The sequence below is a fragment of the Pseudochaenichthys georgianus genome, chromosome 16 (genome assembly GCF_902827115.2).
Source record: "Pseudochaenichthys georgianus chromosome 16, fPseGeo1.2, whole genome shotgun sequence".
NCBI classification, from domain to species: Eukaryota; Metazoa; Chordata; class Actinopteri; order Perciformes; family Channichthyidae; genus Pseudochaenichthys; species Pseudochaenichthys georgianus.
In genome coordinates, this window is record NC_047518.2 from 30,136,224 (window position 1) to 30,153,792 (window position 17,569).

General features: G+C 40.9%; 4 protein-coding genes across 12 annotated transcripts in view; 2 read left to right on the forward strand and 2 right to left on the reverse strand.

Moving 5' to 3' along the window:
- The window catches only part of isoc2 (isochorismatase domain containing 2), a 136,994-nt gene that overhangs the window by 79,520 nt on the left and 39,905 nt on the right, over nucleotides 1–17,569 (forward strand). The gene's annotated exons all lie outside the window — the stretch shown is intronic.
- Nucleotides 674–8,955, reverse strand: u2af2a (U2 small nuclear RNA auxiliary factor 2a). Of its 4 annotated transcripts, none has more exons than XM_071205911.1 (13): nucleotides 8,370–8,955; nucleotides 7,551–7,577; nucleotides 7,292–7,436; nucleotides 5,584–5,619; nucleotides 5,176–5,291; nucleotides 4,817–4,968; nucleotides 4,556–4,672; nucleotides 4,329–4,467; nucleotides 4,109–4,188; nucleotides 3,859–3,981; nucleotides 3,633–3,719; nucleotides 2,724–2,972; nucleotides 674–2,613 (listed from the first exon to the last, which is right to left on the reverse strand). In XM_071205911.1, the coding sequence occupies exons 1-13, from the start codon at nucleotides 8,416–8,418 to the stop codon at nucleotides 2,479–2,481; spliced, it is 1,455 nt and encodes a 484-aa protein (XP_071062012.1). In that variant the 5' UTR covers nucleotides 8,419–8,955; the 3' UTR covers nucleotides 674–2,478. The 4 variants fall into 4 exon arrangements, with proteins under 4 accessions (XP_071062012.1, XP_071062011.1, XP_071062014.1 ...); XM_071205910.1 differs by having other exon boundaries at nucleotides 4,311–4,467; XM_071205913.1 differs by lacking the exon at nucleotides 7,551–7,577.
- Nucleotides 9,027–12,763, reverse strand: ccdc106a (coiled-coil domain containing 106a). Of its 2 annotated transcripts, none has more exons than XM_071205914.1 (8): nucleotides 12,674–12,763; nucleotides 12,102–12,171; nucleotides 11,917–11,970; nucleotides 11,590–11,805; nucleotides 11,437–11,493; nucleotides 11,040–11,324; nucleotides 10,768–10,935; nucleotides 9,027–10,672 (listed from the first exon to the last, which is right to left on the reverse strand). In XM_071205914.1, exons 2-8 carry the CDS (start codon nucleotides 12,169–12,171, stop codon nucleotides 10,356–10,358), a joined length of 1,167 nt encoding a protein of 388 aa, XP_071062015.1. In that variant the 5' UTR covers nucleotides 12,674–12,763; the 3' UTR covers nucleotides 9,027–10,355. The 2 variants fall into 2 exon arrangements, with proteins under 2 accessions (XP_071062015.1, XP_033957779.2); XM_034101888.2 differs by having other exon boundaries at nucleotides 11,917–12,015.
- Nucleotides 13,319–17,472, forward strand: LOC117460469 (transmembrane protein 238-like). 5 transcript variants are annotated; one of them, XM_034101889.2, is made up of 2 exons: nucleotides 13,319–13,458; nucleotides 16,921–17,472. In XM_034101889.2, exon 2 carries the CDS (start codon nucleotides 16,923–16,925, stop codon nucleotides 17,250–17,252), a length of 330 nt encoding a protein of 109 aa, XP_033957780.1. In that variant the 5' UTR covers nucleotides 13,319–13,458; nucleotides 16,921–16,922; the 3' UTR covers nucleotides 17,253–17,472. The 5 variants fall into 5 exon arrangements, with proteins under 5 accessions (XP_033957780.1, XP_071062016.1, XP_033957781.1 ...); XM_071205915.1 differs by lacking the exon at nucleotides 13,319–13,458 and adding an exon at nucleotides 15,335–15,508; XM_034101890.2 differs by lacking the exon at nucleotides 13,319–13,458 and adding an exon at nucleotides 15,345–15,395.

The window sequence follows — 17,569 nt, forward strand, 5'->3', positions numbered from 1 at the left end:
GTATGCAACATAAGACACATTTATTATACGTGTGTTAACATCTTCACTATTAAGGGCAGTCAGCACTCAGCACTAAATGAAACTTCGTGGATAATTAGGAGAAAATAATATAGTACAATTATTTCTAAATTGTTTTAACCTTCTTTATGGTTTTGTGTGCCTGTATGTTAATGATGTAAGGGGTCCTTAACTCAAAGATTGGCCACAGGAGTGTGATCTGCTACTTATGCCTTGTCGACCTTCATCTCCATGAACCATTCACCGGTTCACCATTGAACCAGTCTTCCATCCTCGGCTGGCATCACTAAAGAGAGCAGGCTATAATTGGTACAAAATAGATTGCAAGGGAATTGTGTTTGTACTGCTAGCATTTCACGCTTTCCCACAACCCGTTTAGGTAGATACAAAGTGTGACTTATGACTGGCAATAGTGTATCTTAATCATGAACATGTAAACTTCCCCAGGAATCGTTTGCTTCTGTCTGGATCGCCTGTAGTCCTTGATAAATTATGCCATCAGTTGAGTGAAAGTGCCTGGACATGGCTCCAGTCTAATCCATCTCCATAATGAACTGTGAGCGGCATCCCTCGCTGGGTGAATATGCGTGTGCTGTAGCCGGGTGGGTGGATGTGGGTGCACAAAAGAGAGGAATCATAAAGAAGAAAGCCATCATGTAAATTCAGTTTTTAATCAACATTTGAAAACAAATTGGACAAATGAAAGACTGTTTTTGATTTTTATAAACTAGATGTTTTGAACTCATTTAAGAAATCACATTTTTTTCCAGAGAAAAAAAAAGAAATTAAATGACAGCGACACTGAGAAAGAAGATATCTGAAAGTAAGGAGTAACATAAGTCTTATCACTGACACACTTTCTTCTCAGTAACGTCTTAACCACCTAAATGAAAGCAGTCCCAGCCATTACAGTGTGAACATGTGGTCCTCGGAGAATTAGGGCAGAAGATGAGGGAGATGAGAGAAAAGCAGTCTTTGACCAAATACAAGTTTTCAACATCCAATCTACCGCTTACATTTAGAGAAAGAAACCCCTCTACGACAGTAACATACTAAAGCCATGAAAGCTAAATAATTGTTTATTAAAATGTAGAATAGTAATTATTTGTCTGCAGGCTTTCCGTTTGTAATTAGTCTTTACAGAGCATAAACATCCAAAACAAGACCTTTTAATTTCAGTTTCAATATTTGGTTCGGACCATGTCACTGCCTACCAATGTATCAGGAGGGAAGTTGACGGAACAAAGAAAAGGTGGTTGTTTTGCTTTCACTCCATGAGTCGTGGGTATTAGACACGTGTTTATTTGGTCTTGTCAAAGAGGTGAGACGTTGCACAAAGAAACAACCGGGTCCGACACATCTTACAACGTAAACCTGCTGCCAAACAAGGAAAAATGAAAACGAGTGATGCAAGGCTGTAGTACAAGATAGTGACATTTATAAACACAGACATCATTGAAAGAGGGGTAAGCCTAATTGGTTTTCTTTAGCAAATTGACATGTAATAACATTAAGGCTTTTTGGTAAGGAAGAGATCAATCCCCTATTAGACACCAATCTGTTGCCAATCCTCATCTTCCTTCAAATTTCCACTTTTAATTAAATCAGGACTGAACCGCTGAGACAATGCAACCTCATCTGTTAAAAGCTGTGTACTAAAGACGGACGTGAAAAAGTTACAGGAGAAAATAAAACTGGCATAATTGAAAAAAAGTACTTTCCTGCAGCTCGTGTTATTATGCGGCCTGAACACAATGTGATATTACAGCTCATATCAGTGAAGCTACACACAGTATTGAAACGATTACAGTTGACATTCAGATTAGACAACATATTCTCAACCAATCATTCTGAGGGGGCAGTAGTCTGATGAAAATAAAGGAACATGACGAAATAGTCCAAATATAGAAATAAAATGTTTTCTCCCGCCTCACTAATGATGGTGGGGAAACAGAAGTGGATGTTTCAGCTACTGTATATCTAGATTAGATGTCAAACAAAAATGCCCTCATCTCCCCCACTCAAAGTAACACTCCTGTTTTCTCCATCCCTCTCTCCACCGGAATAGTCCAGTTGGTTCCCCGCTGCAACTCCTTCCTAATGTACTTAAAACAGGCTACCTCCATTTAAATACAAACCTTAGAGTGTGGCTCCCCCCTCCCACCCCAAAATAACATCTTCACAAAGTATAAAAATTGTTGACCCCTCCCTGGACCCATTATTACACACATTTTGCAAAAATCTTTTTACTCCCTCACCCACCTAAACCTAGCCCCCTCTGGTATGGACTGAATAGAAACCCTCCCAATTTTGAAGATCTCAAACGATGAATTGGATATTGGATAAGTACTCTCAGATCCACCTGAAATGTTGCTCTCAATCAGGGGGCTGACTTCTAGATGGGCAATTCATGTTCCCTCCCCTCCCACCCCCCTGTCCCCTCTTCTCTTCATGGCTCCTCTACCAGAAGTCTCGGCGGTGATAAGCATCTGGATCGCAGTATTTGGTCACCACCACCCTGTTGGCAAACTTCCTTCCCGTCAGCCCCTGCATGGCCTTCTGGGAGTCAAAAACGGACATGAACTCCACAAAGATCTACAAGAGAGGGACAAAGAAACCAATACAATAAGGGTATATCAAGACATCATTCTTGTGTGACAACAGCACACATCAAAGATGATGGAACGCAATGGAACGGCCCCTACCTTGCCGGTGCCGGGCACCTCCAGGCCGTCCACAGGTCGGGGGATCTCGATGCTCTTGACCTGGCCGTACTTGCTGCACTCGTCCTTGACGTCCTCCACGATCTCCTCATACTCGTCATCATCCAGCAGCTCCTCGGCGGCCACCATGTTCATCAGACACAGCACCTCGGTGGGCAGGCCCCCCATCTGAGTCACCGAGCTGTTCATACCCGGCACCTGCAGCGTCACTGGGGTCTGATTTATACTCGTCTGCAAGGACAGACAGGAAGGTTAGGACAGGGTCAATGGCATATTTTAGATAACAACATGCTCGGAGTATTATGACTAGCCACAAGACATCTTCAATGGCATTCAATGTAGGACTTAATCGGCCAAAACAGAAGTGAAAATGAAGATATGTCCTTTATAGAGAAGGTTGCTGCCAGTTTTAAGAAAAACGTTGCAGTGCTGGTTCACATTCATTATGGACAACTCTGTTTCTCACTTATCTCTAGACACTTTTGGTAATGTTAACCCCTCGGTACCACTTAAACCAAGAAATTATGTTTGGTAGTTCCAGTGAACCAACCACATAAAACGTATATTTTCACAACTGCTTTTCATCCAGCTAAATGCCGTTTCGATTATCAGGTTGTTATTTGTAACTTACTGCTTGCACAACAATTTTTAGCAGCTGAAGTACATACTGGCAGCATGGATAAGATCTGTTGCTTTCTTACAGTTTAACATTTAGGGAAAATGTGTCTTCAGAAAGTGATGAATTTCGATGGAATGACCCGTTTGCAGTGGGCCTGGATGTGGCAGATATATTTGTACAGAAAATGTAATCATTATCCATTTGAGCAACTCTAACAGAGCAGCCAGCCTCCCACCACCCTGCTGTCCTCTGTCCAGCCTTTGAATACTCACGAGAGTGGCGTTCTTGGATCCCACGCTGGCTCTCTGCACCAGGAGCTTCTTGTCTCCCAGCTGCATGCCGTTCAGCCCAGCAATAGCCTGTAAAAAAAGAATTGTTTTTAAATTAAAATTCCAATCTTTAAGAGTCTCAAATAACTACAATACTAAATAATACAATAATAATTAAAGTAGACTCTGGACCATGTCTAAGTGTGAAGTTGCCAGTAGCATGGGTTACCTGGTCATTAAGGTTGACATCAACATATTCACAAAACGCATATCCTTTAGATAAGCCTGTAGCACTGTCCTTCACCAGGTTGAAAGCCTTCAGGGGACCAAAGGATGTCAAGAGCTCCTTCACCTGAGACACAAAAGGAAGAGTTTACTCAAAGTATAATGTGTAGGAATATTCTACTAAAAGCTATGGTAAGAGTATTTAATATGGTTTGGGAATTGTGTCTGCAGCCATTTCACGCTGAAAAACTAACCTGGTCATCGTTCAAGTAGTTGGGCAAACCTCCAATGAAGAGCTTGTGGGCTGAGTCAGGAACAACTGTGGAAACGACACCTGAAGAACACACGATGGCAACAGTAAGAAATATCAAAAGGGAAGCACGGAGAGCACTCTCCCGTGAGGTATTGGTTACGGATTACTCATGAAATATGCCACAAGTACTTAGGGTTAAAAACCATTAATTGGCTGAGTACCAGGCACATAGACACTGGGGTTCTCGCTCATGCCGGGTAGAGGTTGGTAATCATGTGGACGACGGATCTTGAGACTCTGGCCTTGAAAGATGATGCCATCAAAGGCCATTGCCTGTGTAGTTTCGTCCACTGAACGGAACTAACAGACAAAATTAAGTGATTAAAGTCAAAATTGCAAGAAACACACTGGAAGAACAAATGACATGTTAGGGGTCTGATCATTTCACCTCAAGGAAGGCAAAGTTCTTATCCTGGTTGATCTGTACTGCAAGAACAGGGTTTCCAGGGGCCTGAGTAAGACCACCCAAACGCATCTGGGCATTGAAGAAGTCCATCATGGACTCCTACACAAAACAGAGACAGGGTATGAAGGGGACACTTTTTTCAATTTTCTGGTGAAATTATTACCAACACATATATTAAGTATTTGCATTAAGAACTCTAACAGGTTGGGTGACTTAAAAGCCAAATGCTGTCCTGTTCCTTACCTCTGTGATTCCAAATGGGATGTTACCCACGTAGAGCCGGCGGGCCTGCCGGGTCATCTGGCTGCCCACCACAGGCACCGGGGTGGGGGTCACAGCCAGGCCATCTGGAGTCATGGTGGGCAGGAGGGCTGTGGCTGGGATCTGGCCTGCAGCTAGAGGGCAAAGCCAAAGGAAGTATTATTATTTGTAACTCCCATCAAACAGTATCTTGACGTGCCAATTTATTAGCAGTTTGCCAAAGTAAGGTATGGATGAAATAACCAATGTAGAGCAACAACAAAATAAATGTTCAATCAAACCTGAAACTAGCATGCCTATTGAAAATGCATCGAACACAAAAAGAAAACTAGGAGGCTTACCTTGCATGGCTTTGTACTGCATGGGAGTGATGTGTTCAAAGCCCGGTGGAGGGACATCCCAGTACTTTTTAACCTTGTTCTTCTTCTTCGCCGGCACCTCGCGGTGTGGAGAACGGCTGTTGGAAAACAATCAACATGTAACAGACGTCCCTCATTAGCTCAGCAGTAAACTAGCAGACCAGACGATGGGTCATGTCTTCTAAAAATATACAACAATATAACATCTAGTAACTCTTTTGGAGGTTGCATCAATTTAATATTAGAGCAGCTTGTGGTAAAGGGAAAATAAGTGACACAAATCCTCATCCAGGCAGATAGTTACTCAATACAGAGAATCAGAGGCAGGTCATTAAATTGCAGTTGTTGCAATATTGCACAAACCGGCTTTGTGTTAGTTTGCTGTATTACCTTCCAGCATTGTCCACGGGGAAGCTGGCTGGTGAGCTGAAATGACATTGAAAATTAGAACCTGCATTTCTATGACCCTCTCCAAATACAAACGCTGTTACGAGCCTTTGGCGATCTGCATTAAAAGTGCAAAAATCCTCTGACGTTCAGATGTCAAGCCGGTGCATTCAGTGAGTCTCACGCAAGATATGTAACACCATTCGTGAACAACTAATGATGCAATGAAAGCAGAAACTATATCCTCAGAAATACACAACAGCTGCAAAGTTGAGGGCTCAGATTTTCATCCCCTCCCAACCGAGTGAACACCAGCGACTTGTTTTAAATTAGCACTAAGTGACGAGGAGCAACAGTGGGGCCAGAGGGCACACTCACAGCCAACAAGTAGAGCGTTCACAAAAGTCTACATTAGAGAGAATGTATTGAAATAGTTACTAAGGTAAACTATGGTTTCAAATGTCCTATTAACCTGCCTTACACAAACTCATTAACCAATCCATTTCTAACAATGACCAAAGATTTAAGCATTTTTTTTTTTTACAAGATATGGTTCTCAACACATCTAATCATTTCCAAAGGTTGCAGGTGTTGGGTGTCCAAAGGTGCGTTTTGCTGAGAATATACAGGATTGTCACATTGGTAGCTAGTAATCACCTTTTGGGCAGTGTTCTGGGAGGGACTTGCCCCTGTAGAAAACTGTTCCCACATCGAAGGGTCTAAACAGATTCTATCAAACAATACAGCTCCTCACAGGGCACTCTCACACTAACTGCATGCTGGATGTTTCCAAGACATGTACTGCCAGACCAGAATTCATAAATACATTCTGTTAATAGCCTGTGCATTTTTGTATTCTAGGAAGGATCTGAAATTCTTCATGAAATCATTTATGACTTAGTCTTGATATGGTCTATATTAAATGATTACGTATATAAAAGAGGTTGCAGCAGCCCCTTATTGTGCATGCAAGAGATGTTCCATTAAGCTTGAGGCAAATTGCTCCAATGTCATAGGCAGCTGTGACAGAGAACGCAAAAATAACAACGCCAAAAATAGAGTACATGAAAGTCAATTCACGAGTGAAATAAGAATATTTGATAGAATAAGTGCAGTTGATTTTCAGGAGAAACCAACTAGCTTATTTAAACTCAGTCTTAATGAATCACTGACCTACTTCTACATTTTACAGCCACAATTTGCTGTAGACAACTGTCAAGCTTACAAGTGTGCACTGTTGCCCAGAATGGTATCTGTCAATGTTAATGAGACCAGGTCAACCCCCAAAACGCCAGCTGAGAGCAAGTGAAGGTGTTCTTTTTCAGAAAATTCCAGGGTGCTTACAAACAAAACATTCTGTGAAGCAGCAAGAAGTGTTACCAGCACACCAAATGTGCAACTCCTCATTCGTCTTTATACAATCCCTGTAAAGAAATTAGTCAAGTATTTCGAGCAACAAATATTTTATGATGAAACTAAATGTTAAATCTACTCTAAACAATTCGATCCAACAGGGGAAAAAATGGTTTTAAATATGTAGATCTTTATGACCTGTTTGTAGGGCATTTAAAAACAAATTAGTATCAGTAGGATATTTGTGGTGGTCATGTTTAAAAAATCTCTGTTACAAAAACATGGAGGTGCCCCTCCAATAACGTGTAGCCATTAGCCTTTTTTTGTTCTGGGTGTAGTTGTGAAAAAGGGTACTCACCTGCGCCTGTGTCTGCGCTCCTCCTTACTTTCCCCACGGCGGTCCCTGCTGCGTCTATCCCTGTCTCTGCTCCTCCTTTTCCTCTCTCTGCTTCGGCTACGAGAGGAAGACCTGCGGTGGTGGCGGTTCTCTTTGTCCCTTTCAGCTGCAGGAATAAATTGAAAGTTTACTTGCAGAGTATGAATAAAATACAATACACAGCTAGTCAATGGTCCAATGAAATCTTAGCAATACTTAGATACTTATTTTCATAGCTTACCGGTCAAAGAGTCTGAGAATACATCACCTTAGATGAAAATTAGACAGGCAATGAGCAACACTGCTGAGTATGAATCTGTCCAACAACATCCTAGTTCACGTGGTAATAATAAAGTTGGATTATGGTATCAAGTACAGGAAAACAGCTTTCATGGTAGTGGCATGTTAAAAAGTTACAATTGAATGCAGTGTATCCAGTCTGTTTAAAATCGGAAACACAAATGTATTATGACCTTTTGGTTCAAAGTGACACAATGTGTAATATGGCGAACTCGTAGGGTAGCATTGTCCGATACCTAGGAGCAGTGTACAGAGTGTGTTTGCATATCTGGGTTAACGATATCAAAGTAAAATGAGGGTAGTGGAGTAACAGGCGGTGTGTTAGAAAGAGGAGGGCAATATTACGGCAAATTGCACTAGAAATCTTCGCTGGACGCAACAGCTGCAAAGGATGAATGCTAGCCACCCGGACATCCAGTCAGCTGGTACAGGCAGTAGAATACCAGGATATAGACTGCCCCAGGCTTAAAGAAACAAAGCCAGTTAACCTTAGAAGAGACAATCCAGCTACCGTTATTCGGATTATAGATCGGCCTAACGGGTTTCGACATCGTCAAACATGATCGAGAATAGTATCTGATGAGTAACAGTAAATGTAACAGTTACACCACATCTCAAATGGTTCGTGAGTGTGGGCTAATCATTTAGCTTAACGTTCCAGTAAATAGACAGGTCCATGGTTAGCTTAAACGATAGTGGCGATTACAATCAAACGGACCACTACCATTTCCGATGTCTGATGTGCAATTGGTTTATTTACCTTGTTTGTTTTCAGACAGCTGCCTTTCAAATTCGTCGAAGTCCGACATCTCTGTGAGTTGAAGGCTGATGCGCTTTCGGCGACTGCGTTGTTCAGTTAGCGGTGGCTAGCTTAAGCTAGCAACAAAGTGAACAACACTATAAAAGCAAGCGCCTCGCTGAGGTAGCTAACGTAAATGTGCTTTAACGAGCAGCCTACTTAACAATACAACTACCAAAACAAGTCACCAAGCACACGCATAAGCTGTGTGGTATGTATTTACAACGTAACAGACAGAATCATTGAGAAAGAAAACGTGCTCGCATGGGTTCGCCTGCTAACGTTAGCTAACTAGCTTGTAGCAAAGTCCAGAAGAATAGGCCTGCTCGTGTGGAGCTCGTTAGCTAGGACGAAACACGAATGAATGATTATTTTTTCAAGCAAGATGCAAAGTCCAGAGGGGGAACTGGTCCACACGCCGCGGTTGTTTGACTATATGAGTCAAATGTTGCCCATTTAAATGTTGAAAACAAAAACGCTTTCGGTATGCCCGCTTTTTTGCTCCGTCTCCCAGGCACTCCGTGACACCGGAAGTTGATGAGTTACAGGTTTCCGGTTAGTGAAAAAGACCCCATCCTTTAACCTTAACGCATGGATGTATTATAAGAACACAGAAGATTGAGTGAAAATGTTCCCTTTTTATTCTTTTCACATCTACGTTAGGTTTCATCATAGTCCGCTCAAGATATGTTATTTAAAGTGGAATAAATGTTTATTTTGCATTTAAACCCCTAACCTTGGATCGGGCGTCTGAAACAAATTATGTAATACAATCATTTCCATTGCTGTTAATCCGATTTATTGACATTACTATTATTAACGCAAACTCGGTTTATAAAATGTTAGGAATATATTCTCAACTCCTCATATTTTATAACAGAACAAACAGTACAAATGGTTGCTTATAGTATTTTTCTGTCAAAAAACGAATATGCACCAAATAATGGTGGACTAGTCTTTACTACAGTCAGTACATTTGTACTTCTTTCTCTTTCTAATGTAATTTGTTCTCCTCCTTTACAACAGGATACATGGAAAGGAACAGAAAAACAAAATAACTCCCCAATTCAAACTCAGTTGCTGTTCAGGAAAGAAAAGTGACCGAAAAGTGTTGCATGTCTTAAATCATGAAATCCCATGAAGGCAATAGAAAAGGGTTGAAGATATAATTTCAACGCCAAAAATAATAAAGCACAGACAAAAAGAGAAATATTAACAAATGGAAAATATGACATCTTAAAAATACAGTATAAATTATAATAATGTATTCCTACAAAATCTATGGGTGCAGCATGGTTTTAACATAAACAGACATTGTGAATAAAAGCTACACTATTTTAAGGATTGTGCACACAAATAAAGTCAGTGATACAAGATTCATACATCTTTTAGACTATCAGGAGCTCAAATGATCTCTAGACAATACATTATTCGTCTACTGGCCACAAACTGATCCAGATGTTCAGTGAATAAAGGTCATTGTCTTGGCAAATGTTGAGGCTAAAACATTAACAAGCTAAGTTGGTTACACATTTAAGCACTGAAGGAATGAAATCCCCTTTATTATCCCAATAGTTAAGACACCTTTCTGTTCACACATAAAACCATTGTAAACCGTATATTGGAAAGGACAGTTACCATACGGTGTACATTTGCTTCTCTATGATAATGAAAAACACTGACATAATTTAGTGTGTGTGTTTGTACTGACAGGAACTGGCTGACTGCGCTGATGTGCGCCTGCATTATGTGCAAACTGTTCATATTAGTATTATAAAGTTCAAAGCAGAATTATTGTATGCTGAGATAGCAAACATAATTCCTCCTGCCTCTGGGCATCTCCAAGTGCGGAGCTGAGCTGGCCTGCTGCAGCAGAACCTAACTGCCTATTCTCTCCAAACTGCCATGTTTTCTAGAAAGATTTCCCATTCTGCTGTCTTTCTCTCATCAGTGTCTAAACCTGTAGGAGATAGGCAGGAGCAGGTTATTCTTCTTCAGGGCCTGCACCCTGCTAAGTGTCTCCTCATCCAGGACAGTGTAGCAGCGCCGGGCATAGTCCAGAAGCTTCTCCTTGGATGGGTCAAACTCGCCCAGCTCTGCCACCTTCTCTGGGGCCACAAGTAGCATCTCAGCAATGGGTGTAGTGGAAGCCACCGTGTTGCGGTCCACACCATGGATTTGGAAGGCTTTCGACATGTTTTTCAGACGCTGGTATGTAAGCAGGATCTTCTTGTAGCGAAACAGCACTCCAGCAGCATCTTTCACTGAAGAACAACAACAATATAAAAGAGAGAGTGAGCAACAACAGTTGACAGTCTGTCGTTAAGTAATAGGTTTTGATGCAGGATGTTTCTTTTACCTCTCTGCCGCTCTCTTGGGGCTCGGAAGACCCGCCTTCTCTTCAATAGGTGTCCTTTGTTGTTAATGGTACCTTGCATTAAATCTTCCCCTGATATCATTTCCTCCTCGTCGAGGTACCCACCCTGCTCCAAGTACTCATCAGATTCTCCCAAGAGTGAAATTGAATCTGATGAGAACATTAAAAAACATTTGTTAGCAAAATTCCAAAGATAAAAGCCACAAGCAACATCTCTATAGATCAATCAAGTGTATGGGAAGCAGTTGTATTACCTGGACCTAAATTACTATGTCCACTCATTTCATTCATGGGTGACCTTGCAGCACTGTTACTGTTGCCGCTGCTGCCACTGGCTGTGGCATTGGGAGTACTGTGGCTATGGCCCTGCAAGAGGGCCTGGGACTGGGTAGAGTTGAACAAAGCATTTAAAGAGACAAGCTGATTGGTTAGTTGACAGGAGACAGGGTTTTTGGAAGGCACCATGGTTGGAGGACCAGGCCTTCGTTGTATAGACTGCCGTGAGGGGAAATGCTGAGACTCTTGAGGCTTCTGTTGCTCTATGAAAAGAAGGAGTAGTAATGATTGAAAATGTGCAATTTGCAAAAAGACAATACATTCACATCAGTGTTTTTATTTTTTACTTTGAAATTAAATAAATATTTTTTTTACCAACACGGCGATCTTCCTCTCTTCTTACTCTCCAGTTGAATCGTCTGGATTCATAACCTAAAATGAGACAAATACCAAAAGCTGAGATTTAGCTTTTCTTCCTTAGAGACTAGCCATCCAAAAGTTACATCTCACACCTATCCCTGTTCTCACCGTTACTGTACTGGCTCTGACTCTGCTCCTGGCTCTTTGTGGAAAATATAAAGCGGTCCAGCTGGCAACGGAGGAAGTCCCTCTCCTCTTCCAAGTCCTCAATTCTTTTCTGCATCCAGGAGTTTTTCTCTAGAGAGATCTGTAGCTGGGTCCGCAGGTTGGTGATCACCATGTATAAGTTGTTTACTTGGGATGGGCCAGCAGATGGGGGTGACTCTGAGGACAGACAGGATTGTTTAGGAAATACTGTAACAGGAAGCTTTGTGTAAAGCTTAAACATATCTTACAGATAAAAGGCAATTTTATAATAGGGATTCTGACATTTACCATCAAAAGTCTGTTCACTCTGATTGAAAAATCCTTGCTGCTCAAAGGAGTTTTCTTCATAGGGGATGACAATTTCATAGGTTTCTTCATTTTTTGGAGCTGAACAAGAGGAATTATGCACAATATATAAATGCATCACTTAAAAGTAGAACATCTAATATTATTTGCAGCTTTTAAAACCTTACTCTGCAGGTGGAGAGAGCCTGCATGGCTTTTAGATGTGGAGGCAGCATCAGTCCTGTTTCTGTCCTCCATCTCAAACAACAGACAACGTGAAGTATGTTTGATTAGTTTATGGCTTTAAAAGAAATATCACCACTTAATAACTCACTGGGACATTTCACACTTATGCACCGAACACATGGCATCGTTGCATTAATATAGGTCAATGTTTTTATAAATAGGTACAATTGACCAGCTTTCATTACGCGTTCTGTCGTTGTCAAGCAAGAATAGATATCCAGCAAACCAAAGCTAATTTTCTGGTCATCTACGCTTATACGGACACCTTAAAACGTAATGTATTACACACAGGTGAGTTTATAGTGGTCAGACTGTGCTCTCACAATATGGAAGCGAGTTGACGTTACACTTAGCTCCCAGCAACGTTAGCCTGGATGAACGTTAGCAAGAATTTAGCTCCGAAAATAAAAATACAATAAACATCCTTTCTGCACACTTTAGTGTTTCATTCCGTTATTTAGACATTACTACAATCGCATTGCTACCGATATAATGTGCAGGAATTGGTACATACCACTTTACGTTTGTAATAACTGTATCGTGCACTTGTAATAGGACGTTATTACTCTGTCATATCACCATTCACCAGTTCGCCTGCTAGCTAACAAGCTAACAATAACAATTACCGCTGTTTTATTTTTTCAACAAACGCGTCATTTCCGGATTTAACTAAATGAATGACCTTTCTTTACAAACGCATTAAATAAGTCATAAAGAGGCTTTGTTATTAATGTTAATTATTAGTTATGGCAGTATTTAAATCAACGGTTTTTTTAATTGAAAATAAATAATTTAGAGATAAAATATTAATAATAATATTGTGTGCAGTGAAATTACATATTCGGGTGCAATTTGCTGATGTGATTATTATTTAAATGTAACATTATTTTTATTTTTAGTTGAAGCAGAAAGTTTACAAACTATATTGAAAGAAATGCATTATCAGTAGTAGGCTCATTGGAAAACACAATGTAAACAAAGTTAAGCCTGATGACAATACATATCATACAACAATAGCCTAATTATAATAATACAAAAGTGAGTTGCAGTTCAGTGATAGTTACCTAAAAATAGAAACGTTAGTAAGGTTTGAGAAAGGACAAGATGTGCACCAGCATGTTGTCCTTTAAGCCTCGACGGGTAGACAGGTAAACCGGTAGACAGGTGGAGCAGGTGGAGCAGGTGACGCAGTGTCAGGTTTCATTATTTACTGTGGCTTTTCTAGAGACGATCCGGAAATGTTCAAAACGGACGAATTCCATCGTAATCGCGTTTGAATCTCATATACTCAGCAAACAGGTAACTTTATGCTTGAGATTTAGTTTGCCGTAAAAATGTGTGTACTCGTGTATCCCATAGTTCGCTGTTGTGAAGTTCTCCTGCATATAAAAGAAGTCCGTTGAAACATACGGAACAGGTGTGGCACCTGTTCTGCAGGGCCGGGTTAACATGTAAGAAATAGAAGGCAGTATTGCAGCTACAAATTAAATGTACTTTTTCAGGTTGCTGCGTTAGTTAAAAAATAGTGGGAACACGATCAAGTTTGAAGGTTGGGTCAGACTTCCTGTACTAAACACAAATTACATGGCATTTTTGTTAATAGTGACAATCCACTATTTACTTGATTGATTAAAACAAAGTAAAACATTGAGATATTTCTATTATTAACAACAGCCACAACCAGTGATGTACCTGAACGCGTTCAATGAACGATCGTTCATGAACGCGTTCATATTTTGGGCGAACGTGAACTGAACGTACTGTATTTCCGCTAGATGAACGTAATTGAGAACGCGTTCATTATCAGCACTGTATAACGGCGTTCAAAAGTGCGTTCATTCTCAGCACTGTATTATAACGGCGTTCAAAAGTGTGCCAGATTTCATATGCCTTTCAGCCGAAAACCCAGTTAAAACACACCGTAAACAGGCTTCAAAATAATGCGGAAAACCACCCAATCTGGCAACAGCAAACTGCCTGTGACGCGTACACGTCTGTCACCCCTGGCTGTCGCACTAAAATATAAATATACTAAATATATCAGACTCCTCACAAGAAACAATGTGGAACCGCGGAACCGGCGAGCATTGAATGAAGTATGGACGAAGCCGAGAGCAGCTGCAGCAGCACTCGCTCAGAGTGAGACTCTACGGCAGGGGTGGGGAACCTCCGGCCTCCGGGCCGTATACGGCCCGCGAGACAATTTGGTACGGCTCTCGAGGTAATTTATAAACACACGCAAAAAATCTAGACCGCAAACAAATTAAACAAGCGAGTGCCTGTTTTTCCTGGCCAAGGTTAGGGTCCTTGAACACAACACGAGCCTAACGTGTCATCACGTGGTATATGTCTCGACTGACAGGGGTGCAGTTCTGACGGAGAGCACCAGAACGCCACTCCAGCACTTCAGAAATTGCAGTACCGATAAGTCCATACACATGCCGCAGTTTCTGCGTAGTGCTGCGTACCTGGACTCACATTCAGGTTCAGGTCCGGACTCAAGTCCAGAGGTTCAGGTTCAGGTCCGGACTTATAAGTCCGGACCTGAACCCATGGCTTGTGTGAAGTTGTGTGAGTAACTAAAGTGAACTTATTGTGAGCTAATTATCAATTGAACATTAACTCATAATCAACTCAAATTCAAACTCGTCAGGTTTATTGCGCTCCCGTCCAACTTGTGTCTACATTTCTCTAAAAAGTACAAATGTAAAAAAAACACTTTTTTCCACTTAGTCTACAAATGACTTATGACAGCAACTACAGTGAACTACTACAAAGTTCAAACATGTATTTCATTTACCAAACTAAAGTAACCAAACAGTCCCTGAGCTGACTGAGCCTCAATCCCTAAAACGTTGCTGAAAGGTAGAGTGTAGAGTAGACTATACGCATTACACTGTTACACACCTACTATACAGTATACACTACACTGTAGTGGCTGTACAGTCAGAGTGTACTGTACTGTCTGTACACCATGTCTTTTCTACAACTCTACATGTTTACATTAAACAGTACATACTACATACATAGTGATGTACATACATACTGTTAGAAATTAAAATCAATGTTGATGTGGCGTAATTTTGAATTAAATACACTATTTAATTTAAATCAGTTTTATTCTGAAAATCCGGAAGTTCACACTATTTACTTAATACTTTTATTCTGGAAAGTCTTCACTTCCGGTTAGCATTAGCATGTGGCGAAACGCTACGTTTTCAAACCGTGAATCGAAGGTGAAATGACATGTGATGTTGTACACTGAGCACACTGGGATTAGCACTCATTTATTGACACTGAATAACGTTTATCAGGGAATGTTTAAATAACCACAGACACCAGAATATACGTAAGTGCTAGTTTTTTTGCGAGTCCAAGTACCGGTTCCTGACGTTCCGGTTTTAACCGGACTTGAACCGAAACTTTTTACAAGTCCAGTACCGGTTCGGCGTACCGGTACGCAGCACTATTTCTGCGTGTCTGTGTCTTTAGTTGAAAGCCCAGTTGCGATCTGCTCATCTGTCATACTGATCAGACAGTCAATAACTGTGTTGTTATCATTAGCATCTGGTTAGCTAGCTATGCTAACGAATATAAGAAGCTTTGTCTACAACCAGTGAGGTAAAGGCACATCTTTATATGATCATTATAGTTATCAAAAAAATAAGAGAATAAAGTAAACAGGTATAAAATACTATATGACAGTTATTAATAAAGAAGAATACAGTTTGAAAGGGGAGTGATTTGTCAAATATCCATAAATTAAAAGAAAATCTGTTTACAGTTGTGTTTGGGTGTTGAGAGATGTGTCCATAGATCTCCTAACGTTGCTCTCAAAGTGCACCAGATTGATGCTTTTAACTTCAACATTTAAAAAAAAATCTTCCCAGGGGAGCATGCCCTCCGGACCCCCCTAGAGGAGGTTAGGTCCCCCCCCACTTAAATCATGTTCACATGGATAGGAAACTAAATACATTTGCACACATCTTGTGTCCATATCTTTCTGTTTTGGTGGTCACGCCACACCCTGCACGTGCATGCATACGCGAGTCATGGTGAGATATCTGGATTAAGAGGTTGCTTTTTCTTTGCACAGAATGAAATGAATGAGTTGTGATTTTAGTTTTTTTAAGCAGAGGTCAATAACTTGTACGGCCCTCTGAGGATATTGAAAACATTGAAATGGCCCATTAACATCGTACAGGAGACAAATAATAGCTCGCAGCAACTTATTGAAAAAAGAACTATGAACTATAAATTAGTTCATTTTTGAAACCATGAACTTTAGTTCAACATTTTGAATTATGAACTATGAACTGAACTAGTTCATTTTAAAATGTGTGAACTGTGAACTGAACTAGTTCATGTAGAAAGTGAACTTTCCCAACACTGGCCACAACACAAATGTAACTTCTCAAAACATGAAACTGCAAAAGATTTACAGCATTTAGAGTGTATTACCATAAATACAAAAATGCATGCATTACAGGTGTACTGTGTATTCTACAACATGTGTTCTGCTGTTTGATTTGTGAACGTTTTTGTTGCAAATGTTTTTAATCAAGAGTATGTCAAACAACCTTTTAAAGAGTTAGCATTTATCATGAAAATTATTTTATCATTGCTTTATGTTAATCATTGACAATAATCATTTTGTTTCTAGGTAATCAATTGGTAAATGCCATTACTCATTTTATAGTATGCCCCTGTTTTTGTTATTAAACTGAACTGCAACATCCCCCCCTCTCTTTTTCCGTGCAGCCATGGCACCAAAATATGACGGCTTGTCCCACTGTAAACTGGCCCTGGTGTTCGCAGTGCTCATGGACCTGCTGGGTGTGATATCCCTGCTGCTGGGGGTCTTCGCCCCACTAGAGATCCAAGGTCGAGACTTTGGGGATCTGCTGGTATACACAGGGGCCCTGCTGGTGCTCTTTTCCCTGGCAGGCTGGGTCATGTGGTACAGCGGCAACATTGAGGGTCTGACCTCCAGAAAGGAGTTGGGGAGCTCTGTTGGTGGAGCTATGGACCGCCTCGCACGGTCCCTGAGCCGCAGGATACGGATCCCCAGGACTCGCAGCAGCCCAACTTAGGAAGCGGAGCCCAAAGATACCAACAGACTGACTGACTGTTACAAAGAGGGCTGTCCCTCACCAGGCAGCAGGCCAAGCTGCCAGAGGCAAAGGAGTGCTGTTTGTGGCTCTCTTCACAAACACGCATCTTGTGATAACAAACACCTTGTTCACATGACAAAAAAAACTGTAATTCGTATCCTCTCTTCTTGAATATATATCATGGACTTCCCTGCTGGCTATAATGTAAAAGATTCATCTTCTCTATTTATTGTGTTGTTCATTCACCCTTTGAGCTCACTTTTAGATGCTGCACCAGTTTATAGCAAAACAACCCA

Excerpts from the sequence above, each read along its gene's own strand:
- u2af2a (XM_071205910.1), bottom strand. The coding sequence starts at position 8,418 with ATGTCGGACTTCGACGAATTTGAAAGGCAGCTGTCTGAAAACAAACAA. Across the intron at positions 4,189-4,310 it reads TGGTACTCAGCCAATTAATG|GTGTCGTTTCCACAGTTGTT; the intron begins GTTTTTAACCCT and ends TGTGTTCTTCAG. Across the intron at positions 3,720-3,858 it reads ATGTCAACCTTAATGACCAG|GCTATTGCTGGGCTGAACGG; the intron begins GTAACCCATGCT and ends CTTTTTTTACAG.
- ccdc106a (XM_034101888.2), bottom strand. The coding sequence starts at position 12,171 with ATGGAGGACAGAAACAGGACTGATGCTGCCTCCACATCTAAAAGCCAT. Across the intron at positions 11,325-11,436 it reads AGAGGAAGATCGCCGTGTTG|AGCAACAGAAGCCTCAAGAG; the intron begins GTAAAAAAAATA and ends TTCTTTTCATAG. Across the intron at positions 10,673-10,767 it reads CCCAAGAGAGCGGCAGAGAG|TGAAAGATGCTGCTGGAGTG; the intron begins GTAAAAGAAACA and ends GTTGTTCTTCAG.
- LOC117460469 (XM_034101889.2), top strand. The coding sequence starts at position 16,923 with ATGGCACCAAAATATGACGGCTTGTCCCACTGTAAACTGGCCCTGGTG.